At 41.7% G+C, this 10,718-nt stretch overlaps 1 protein-coding gene across 1 annotated transcript in view; it reads right to left on the bottom strand.

The window, feature by feature from the left end:
• Window positions 1–10,488, bottom strand: part of RAB31 (RAB31, member RAS oncogene family) — a 114,306-nt gene extending 103,818 nt beyond the window's left edge. The window contains exons 1-3 of the mRNA XM_027766537.1: window positions 10,426–10,488; window positions 4,049–4,150; window positions 1,325–1,404 (exon numbers count right to left, since the gene is read on the bottom strand). Of these exons, the coding sequence (XP_027622338.1) occupies window positions 1,325–1,404; window positions 4,049–4,150; window positions 10,426–10,488 (245 nt within the window). The remainder of the gene's footprint in view (window positions 1–1,324; window positions 1,405–4,048; window positions 4,151–10,425) is intronic.
• Between the last annotated feature and the right edge of the window lie 230 nt (window positions 10,489–10,718).

Below are 10,718 nucleotides of genomic sequence, written 5' to 3'. Positions count from 1 at the left end.
GAGGGCTGAGAGGGAATGGGAAAGAACAAAATTTAAAATCATACATAGCAGGCCAGACGGTAGTACAGTAGTAAAAATACAACACTCTGTAAGGAGGATTCTGATGAGAAAGTTGCTGATTCTTGGCCAGAGGCCCCCCTGGAGTACAGGCCTCCCATGTGTGTGCCCATGATCCAGACTGGCTGAAGCTGAGAGGTGGACTGTGGGATCGAGACCCCATTAGGGGTGCTGTATCTATCTCTCTATATCTCTCATGGAATAAATAAGTTCTTCTTAAAAAATCATACATTTAATTTTTTAAAAATAACATCTAAAGCTGGTAATTATATAGAAAAATAGGGAATAATCTTTCCAAATGACAATTTGGCACTACCCATCAAGAGTTTAAAATATGTTCTTATTTTTAGATTAAATTACCCCACTGCTAAGAACTTAACCTAAAAAAAAAATCAGATATATATACAAATATACATATCATTTTTAAAATGTAAACAAATTACATGCCTTAAATGGAAAGTATAGCCATTAAACTCATTGTTTTTAAAGACTAATGGAGTAAAATTCACAATATACTATTGAATGAAAAAATGATTATACAGACACACAGAGGAAAAGGACTGGAAAAAATATACAGCAAATGTCAGCCCAGACACAGTAGCATAGCAATGCTGGAAGCCATATGGAAGACCAGGGCTTAGTACTCAGGTTGACTTGTATACATCAGATACATGTGCATGTGTGCCCATGATCCTGGCTAACTGGGAAGGTGGGGAGGAGGATCATGGTGAGACCCTTGTGAAGGTATTTATTTATCTCTCTTTCTCCCTCTCTCGTGAAACAAACAAACTTAAAAAATAAATAAATAAATAAAAGGAAAACACACCCCATATGTTATACTAGTTACCTCTGGGAAGTGGATTATAGGTTATTTTTATGTTGTTATTCATGGTTTTATTCCTTTTCAATTGCTTATGATGAGTAAATGATGCTTTTATAAAAATCAGAAAAAATATTAAGGTCATCATATTTTTGAAGATTATTTGACTTTATAAGACAATATTCAAAATACATTATGTGGAAAATACAATAAAAACTGTATATATACTATGATTCCTACTTTTATCAAATGACCTTGAGCTGCAGTATGAGGAAGGTTGACTAGAAAAAAAAAAGTTATTGACAGGGATAAGAGCCTAACATACTGCTCGGAAGTGAGTAGGCTAGGATGAAAACCATGGTCCTGCCTGAGGGCTCAGGCTCAAATGACTTCTCTGAGTGCTCTAAAAGAAAGCTATGTGAAGGAGAAACACATACAGAAACTTACCCAATGGTAGGGCTGATGTTGTGGTCAAAGTGATCCTGGACAAATCGGCACACAATGCTCGATTTCCCAACCCCGGTGTCCTATGAAGGAATGAGAATACAGCCATGAGGATCAAGGTGCCAACTCTGACTGAACATAAGCATACCCCGGAAGACTGGGGCAGTCATTGCTGGCTGATGGGAATAGGGGAGGCACGGTCAGGGGCGGGGGGTGAGGTAGATATTTTCTTCTATTTCTTAACAGTATTTTCTATAATAAAATTATATTGATTTCATACAATGAAAAGAAGTATGGGAAATATAAGTTGTAAAAGATGCCCCACATTCGTACAACAGTTAATAGACAAACATGATTTGAAAATTTTGGAGAAAGCCTAGAGAAGAAATATTACAACATACCACAGTGTTTTGGTAGAAATAGAATTTACTTTATTCACAGTATTAGCACTCAAAAAACTTGTAATCTGTTTCTCCAGGTTTCATGCTATAAAACCTATGAATTCTGATTTCTACATTTCTAACATTTTCTCTTTAGGATGCAATAACTGTATAATAACCTCCAGTTGGGTTAGGGTAATTATATAAAGCCCTCATCTGAGATCTTTCTCTGACAAAAAAATTTTTTTAGAGAGAGTTTTGCTACAGGGCACGTGTGCTCACCAGAGAGACAGAGAGAGTCAGAAAAAGAGAAAGTGAGAAATCACTCCCCGGGGGATAGGCACACTGCTATCCCTTCTCCTCGTTCTCCCCTTGGGATTTTGGGCACATGTGTACTTGCACCTGGCATGAGTTTCAAGCTGCTGAGTCTGAGACTCAGATCATGTTCAGCCATGTGAGAATCCAGCACCTTAACCACTATGCCATCTGCTGGCCCCCAAAATTCTCTAAAGGTGATAAAGATAGGGATCCAGTTACATGGTGGAAATGAAATACACATGCTTATATACACCGCCTTCTAAAAGCCTTGTACAATGGTTTAAAAACAAAAGACACACATTCACAAGGTCAAAGAGCTACAAGAGATACCAGCAGATGGCATAGTGGTTATGTTTCTGGACTCCCACATGGCCAACTGTGGTTCAAGTCCTGGACCTGGTGGCTTCAAGATCACACCAGGCACGTGAATATGTATGGCCAAGATACCTAGAGGAGAATGGCCATCCCCCCGGGGTGATTTCTCACTTTCCCTCTCACCGTCTCTCTCTCTCTCTGGTGAGTACACATGCCCTAAGGCAAAAACAAAACCAATAAAAACAAACAAACAAAAAGAGCCAGAAGAGAACACCAGACAAGTGGTATCAATAAAATCCAAGAGGATGTGTGACCCTGAGAGAAAGAAGAAGCCAAAACCAATAAGCAGCCAGTCAGCTCACGCCAGAAGATCCCAGAAAACAGCAAGAACTGGAGGACAAGGTTGAAAACAGGATCAGCTGAAAGCCACACAAAAACATATGACTAACATTCAGGCCACATAACCAGGAAGAGATGGGAGTTAACTCTCTAGGAAACCTGCCTCAGATAGAGGCTGCATTTGGGGACATCAGGCACAGCCAAGGGAGAGACCAGCTGCTAGTCACCTGAGCTGGATAAGCCCAAGCACATGCAGAAGCAGAGAAGATTCCCTTTAAGAGAAGAGGAAAAAGTCCCAATATTGGGGGTCCCCAACTAAAGACCGTGTGTGCACTAGTTGATAAGCTGGATATAAACAGAACTTTCAATGTACATTTATTTATTTATTAAATTTTGCCAGAAGGCACATATACTCACTGGAGAGAAAGAGAGAGACAGACAGACAGGGCGAGGAGAGGAGAAAGCACTTCCAATTACGAATGGTCACGCTGCAATCCCTTCTCCTCCATTCCTCCTTTATTTCAGAATTTTGGGCATACGTGCACACATCTCAGCATGTTTTCAAGTTCCACAAGGGTTAAGCACTCAAACCATGTGGAATGGACCATGTAGAACACAACCACCTTGACCACCAGGCCATAGGCTGGGCATTTCCATGAACTTTATGAAGTCCCCTCTTTATTTAAATGATTATTCAGCAAATAAAACCAATCTCTTAGAAATTAAAAGTATGATGGTAGAAGTACAATTTAAAGGAGGTGTTAGAAGACTAAGTCAGGATATTGTCCAGGAAATAGAACAAAGAAAACCAAAGCAAAGGCCCTGAGTTGCTGACCGGGGCTCTTCTAAGAGGTGATAAGACAGAAAGATGCACAATGCAAAGACTTTATCAACACCGAGACAGCGTCATCAACACATTCCATGAAAGGATCACAGAAGGGGATATTTTGAGATCTATAAGGAAAAGGTGTAACTTGAAAAGCCAAAAGATCAAGAAGAAAATGCTGAAACTCAGAAAAAGTGTTTTTCTTCAGACACTGAACTATGAAATGAGATTTCAAATACCAATCAGCAACCTGAATTATTTTCACTCTTTTTCAATCCTGTTTTTGAGAGACCATGCCTGAAAACCTGGGGCAAGAGGGGCCTTGGCTTGTGATTCTCCACAGAAAACCCTTCTCCAGAATGAGAAGCAGCCTGCACTGATTCTGAGCCCTAACAAAATGCAACACCGTTTATCGGCAGTGTGCAAATCGATACGCAGAGTTCAAAGAGGTGACAGCAGAATTAAAATATCAGCTCATAAGATTCCAATCGATGCTGTTGCTATTTCTGGGCTGGACCTTCAACATGGATTCTGGCTCATGTGCCCTACCAGGGCCTCAAAGTACAACTCAGTTCTTTTCGTCTGGATGAGCAGATCCTTGCCATCCATGCAACTCCCAGAAAACTGAGGAACTATGATGCCATATCCTGCCTTTGAAGAGAAGAAAAACACCCCTTACTAGTAGCCCTTTCTTGAGGCCAACTGTTTCCTACAAATTGCCAAGAAGGCAGTGTGGGGATCTCTCCCCAACAATGACCACACTCATTTCTGCTTTTCTCCTTCACAATGTAGGAATTCTCTTCTCATGGCTCATCCATTCATTTATTCATCTCTTCCTCACTCACTCAACAAGCATTCACAAAGCCCTGCCTATCCCATGCTGACAGAAGGTTAGGCTCTGCTGTTGGAGGGAAAAGGTGTCACCTTTGCTGGCCTCCAGGAGTTCCAGAGCAGTGTCAGGTACTAGCAAGGGGAAAGACCGGCACATAGAAGCAGCGTGGGGCTGCTCCACCTGTAGCTTCCCAGGCACTCAGCCCTCAGGAGTCAATCCCTCAGCCTTACAATGTATACATTTCTTGCCTTCCTCAGTACCGTTCCAGCTGATCCCCTGGTGCACCCTCCTGCCAAGCTGAGAAACCACTCCTCTGAAATTCCTCTGGTTCCTCTCAGCCCCAGACCCTTCCTCCTTTAATTTCTCTGTTCTTAACATGGCTCTCAGTGCAAAGGGTTCTGACTAGATTGGGCATCTTCTGTGTTGGGACACTGCTCAGAGAGACACCATTCTGGAGTCCATCAGTTTACTCTGCACAAGGGTTCTGCTTAAAATAAGTAACTCCATGGACCAGCAGTTAGCGTAATGGCTATGTTGCTGGACTCCCAAGTAGTTGACCATGGTTCGAGTCCCAGATCCAGTGGCTTAAACTCACGCCGGGCGCATGTGCGTGCGTGCCCAAGATCCCGAGAGGAGAATGGAGAAGGGATTGTGGCATGGCCATCCCCCCGGGGGGTGATTTCTCACTTCCTGTCTCTCTGTCTGGCGAGCACACGTGCCCTATAGCAAAAACCTCTCAATAAATAAATAAATAAATAAATAAATAACTCCCAAGTCCCCAGAGCAGCCCAACAGATCTTACAGGGCCAACTGCAAATTGCTCTTTAAGAAGAAAAAGTAAAACTGATGTGAACTGTGTTCATCATCTTCTATAGAGGCTCAAGTTAAAATGCCAGACTTTCTAAATAGTTAGAGCAGCAAACCTGCGCAAATTTAGATTTAACCACTGATTGTTCAGTCAAATGCATTCAGTGCATCTTCTTTTTAACAATTTATCTCAATGTCTTATACACATTTGAGAGGAAAAAAAAAGGAAATAACAGGACAAAAAGTTAGGGAAAGTTTTAGTTTGTCTCAGAAAAGGAAATATTACTACAAAGAGCACCAAATAATCCTCTGTGGCCAGTGGCTTGGAGACAGCTCAGGAAATGGGTGGCAGCTCTCAGGTCTCCAGGGCCTCCTTCCCAGGACAACTGTTGTTCCTCAGTTGGCCACAAGGGGAAGACCTGCCCGCGGTTCGCTGAGAACAGCCACACTGCTCCTGAATCACTGGGTGCTGTGATTTCCTTTTCCTGCCATGACCTCACTGGGACTGTAACCCATATAAACAACTGGACTGTGACACACACACAGCAAGGGAAATGTCAGATGAGTCATGACAATCACACATGAAATCACATCACTGTAAAGCAGAAAAAGAGAATAAAACCTACTAGGTGAAAAAAAGAGTCTGTTAAGAAAGAGGGTGAAAGCTGAGAGACATGGCTGCCCATCATCTTGAAAGGTCACTTTGTCTTTGTAAACTTATGTGATGAAATTCGTCCACATATGTATTTTTCCACTTTATAAGATTCTGAGACTATCACAATCTGTCCTGTCCAATTTCCTAGTTTTGCAAAAGAGGAAGCTACATGACTTCCTCAAAGTCACACAGCTGGTTGTGAGAGTAAGAACCAAACTGTTTGAGGCCCAGTTAAACTCCCTTAAAGTCCTTACCAGATTAGATCAAACTTCTCACCATATATGCTTACAAAAAACAAACAAACAAAAAACCTTTTTGGAACTCACAAGGAGTTACTTGTTATTTTTTACTACTCAGTTTCTCTTGCTTGGTTCAAATAGTCTCAGATGGTGTGAAAATACAAGGAGTCTTCAAAAAATTCCTACAAGATGCATACTACGGAAAAAAGTTATGTGTCAATTTCAACATTTTCGCACCAAAATAAACTTGCACTTGAATCTCATTTCCACAAACTTTCCGAAGTCCCCTTGTACTGCGGCTGTCATTTTGAAATGAAATGTAGTGAAAGCAGGACAGTCTATTGACTGCTGGGGAGGCATTAGAATAAAATCAATTCTGATTCCACAAATCGAGAAGAAAGCTTAGTAGGATCTTCCCTGTGAGATTATCAGTGTGCTGTTGGATACTCCCTGCACGGTTGATAGTACGTAAGCACTGAGGTCTAACAACTGGTTCCATCTACTTATGGAGAAACTAATCCCTCATATGACATTCCTCTCAGAATATAACTCTCTGAGAACCACGTACTCTGACAGCCTCCACTGCTTAAATTGTCCTATATATTAATCATATGTAAATCTATAACTAAGAAATCAGGAACCATAAACTCTTGACTGTTGCCACATAAAACTCTAGGCACTGTCAATCTATGAAAATCAACCCAAAATATCGATTCACTCTTGGACTGCTGCAACAGCCTTCACGTTTCCTACTCCCCAAGATAAAGAGTCTAATTCTCACGCTTATACAAGAGGACTTTATAAAGTTCATGAAAAAAATGAAATTAAAACAAGTTCATTTTAGTGCCCTCCAAAAATAAAACTTCAAGCATAGTTTTTCCATCATACATATTTTCCATCAACTTTTGAAAGACCCCTCACGTATCACCTCTACCTAATTCTGCTCTCATGGCAGACATCACTAATCAATTCAGGGCACATTATCTTATTGAATTTTTAAAAAAATCTCAAAATCTTTTCCACTCAGCTATGCAAGAAGTCACCATGACTTGATCAAGGTGGGCCCAAGAAAACAAGGCTGTCCTCTCTGTTCACTCTAGGCCTCTTGACGTTCAACATGTTCCTACAAACTCCTTCACTCCAAATCACTAAGCACTGCTCTTGCAGACCCTTTAGAAACCTTTGCAGGTAGTAAGGTGTTTTAAGAACCTAGTAATAATTTTTTTTAAATTGCTGATAATATTATATACGTGTTTTTAAGTTTATTTATTTCATCCAGAAAGACAGAAAGAGACGGACAAGCTCCTGACAGGATCTTCTTGTCACAATCTAACCCCAGTCTCACCGAGCCCAGATTATGGCACATGTGCACTGGCATGCAGAGGGAGGTTCTGGGACAGGAACCTAGGACCTCCTCATGTGAGTACAGTTGCATTACCACTGACTCACTACCTGGCCCCGATGATGACATTATAAATCAACATGACTCCTAATGAAAGGAAATTACAATCTATGAACAGACCCAGAGGCTCAGGAATTCCATTCCTAAGAAGGCAGTTAAAAGAAGAAAAAGGAATGAGTCATGAAAAAGCTCACTGCAGTTTAATTTATTAATATGAATAACAGGCCAAGCCTATAGCCTAGTGGTTAAGGAAGCTGGATCCCACATGGCTGACCACAGTTCAAATCTTGGTGCAATGACTTGAAAAATACACGAAGTACATGTGTGTGTGTGTGTGTGTGTGTGTGTGTGTGTGTTTGTGTGTGTGCGCCTCAAATCCTGACAGGACAGAGAAACAGAGAAGGGATTGCGGCATGACTATGCCCCACTGGGAGAGGTGAGGGGCACTTTCTCTGTCTCTCTGTCTCTGGCAAGCACATGCACCCTCTGGCAATGAAAAGAAAAAGTAAAATAAAATAGCCTAAGTAAATTAACTATAAATTATATTACAGCATATGTAGTAATCTTTTAAACTTTCATTTCATTCCTATCAAAATGTTAAAAGGCAGAATAGAATTTTCCTCTAATATATACTATAGAAATGATTCTAAGAGTCACATCCCATTTGGAAGCACTCAGTAATTTCAGCATCTCTCTCTGGTCTGAGAATCAGAGATAACTTATACGGCAAAGATTTTTGCATTTATTTGTTTTGTTCCGTCATCCACTGAGTTAAATATTGAGACTCTAAGCCTTACATACTTCTGGAAAAGTCTTAAGTATCTTAAGCATTGATAAGTAGTTAAGCTGGGAAATTAGGCAGCCAGACCCCGTGGGCAGAAAGAAATGAAATGGGAGAAACAGGCAGAACCCTAGATGCTAATGGTTTGACTTCTTCTGACCCCAGACATGAGGGAAGCCAAGACACCATAGGAACCTGACCAAGAGGAGGCATAGCGAATACACACATGTACACCTCACTCTCCCTCACCCCTTGTCTTGGGTGCTGAAAACCTGTGTGGACACAAACCGCAGGCAAATGAAACATGTGGTCACTAGGGCAGCGCCGCAGGCCAAGCCTCACTTCTGGAGAAGAAGGGAGGAGATGTATCCAGATTGCAGATGAGGAGATGGTGACAAGGAAGAGCATTTCTGTGTCTTACAGTTACAGGGACTGGCTCTGCCTGGAGAAAGCCAGGGCTCACCCTCCAGATCCTGGGTCCCAACATCCCAGGTCACAGCCACTCAGTAACACTGACAGCCCTTTCCATGGCCTGACAACCTGTGCCCACTCAGAACTGAAAACAAAACAGGTCCAGGAAGCACCATCCAGGAAGAACTGTGTCCACCCCTATAAATTTTGAAGAAACTCCGTGGAAAGGCAGCATGAATTCACAAAGTAACTCACAAAGCCCTTTTTGAGCTTTAGCTAAGGGGAGAGGATCTACCCCCCACACACAGTGGATGTATTATGCCAACAGAAAACCCCAACTGCATACACCCCACAGAAGACTAAGGTCCCTGAGTTGACATAATCTACCAATCATCTGGCCTAAGAAGTCAAGATCAAAACACTGAGCATCATTCCTAAAATTCCCCATGAACTCCCTGGAGATCCCCAATTCGTCCATACTTTGATTCTCTTTCTAGGCCTCCCTTTCTATAAAAGAGAATTGAAGTGCTTTGTACCAGGATACCATCCGAGGGCTTATTGGAATCACAGACTTAATAGAGCCCTGTTTGCCTCTGGTATAAAATAATTCCTATGCATCCCAAGCACCTCTTACCAGAAGATATTTTAGCACTGAAGACAGAAAGGTTCAATACCTGTAAGTCACAGTAACCACTACTAAAAAGAAACTGCTATAAAAATAGAAAATATATTGAACTCAAGTTCATCTCTACTTGTTTCATTACCATACACACTACAAGACTTCCTTTGATGGTGGTAAGGTAGATCTTACCCAAGCAAAGTACATCTCAGCCTTCACACGAAGATTCAGGAAAAACTGAGCTAGCAATGCCAAGTCCAACCTTAGCCAGGCACCTTAGTCTCTCTAGGTTTATAGGACACAATTATTTGAGGAAAACACACTACCAATCAAAACCTTCTGAGCATTTCCAGAATGATAGTGCTATTCTTGCATTTATTCTTGCATTTATGGTTAGTTTAAAACATGCCAGAAATATATAACAAATGTTTCAAAATTTATTTACAGGAAGCCAGCCAGTGGTGCGGTAGTTAGGGTGGTTGGATCCCATGTGACCACCCACACAGTTCAAGTCCCGAACCCAGTGGCTTGACAGAGAACCTGGATGTGTGTGTGTGTGTGTGTGTGTTTACCCAAAATTCCAAGAGAAGAATGGAGGAGAAGGGATTATGGTGTGCCCACCCCCTTTGGGGGGTAACTTCTCACTTTTCCTCTCTCTCTCTCTCTCTCTCCCTCTCTCTCTCTCTCTCTCTCTCTCTCTCTTGGCCTGGGGAGTGCACATGCTCTAAAGGAAAACTGAAAAAAATAAAAATAAAAAAAGGAAAGAAAGAAAAGAAACACATTTTACAAAGAGGAACTAACAACAAACATAACAATGGAACGTAATTGTCTCATATTCAAAAGGTGGGTACTGCCCTGAGTCTGAATCACTAGACTTTGTTTTCTTTTTCTACTTCACGGAGAAAAAAATGCTCACAGTCCTCATTTTAAACATACAGGGCATAAATGAATGGAAGTATTTAATATTCCATGGACATTAATGAGCATTGCTTGAAAATTCTTCACACATAGCCCACATACAGAGAATATAAGGTGCCATTTGCAGTACAAAAGCTGACCAGAAGAGCTGTAAAACATCCTCCTGGAGGATATGAAGAAGTACGGAGAAACGAGGAGCAGGAAGCCACCAGAGATGATGGGGTGGCTCAAAGGGGACCCACACACACATACTTTCACTCACTTGGTCAACGCAACAGCCCATTTGTAAAGGGGAGGACAGTGGCACTGTCCACGATTTCTTCATAAGGAAGCTCTATGATCTGGAAGTTCACGTGGACTATCTGCGGTCCTCACCTAACAAAGTCAGAGTCCAGACTTGGCCTTCATGGTCCCCACATCCAGCGCTCTGTTCAGCAGCTACACCACCTCTCTCCAGAGACATGTGTGCACAAGTTCACTCGCTCACTGGCTGCCTGTGCAGTCAGCAGTATGCAAAGACAGGGGATAAAAAGATTAAGTCCTGATTCCTGTGGT

Source organism: Tupaia chinensis, unplaced genomic scaffold (assembly GCF_000334495.1).
Source record: "Tupaia chinensis unplaced genomic scaffold, TupChi_1.0 Scaffold143584_1, whole genome shotgun sequence".
Lineage (NCBI taxonomy): Eukaryota > Metazoa > Chordata > Mammalia > Scandentia > Tupaiidae > Tupaia > Tupaia belangeri.
The sequence above is the reverse complement of the archived record's forward strand: the minus strand, read 5'-3'. Positions and strand labels throughout refer to the sequence as shown.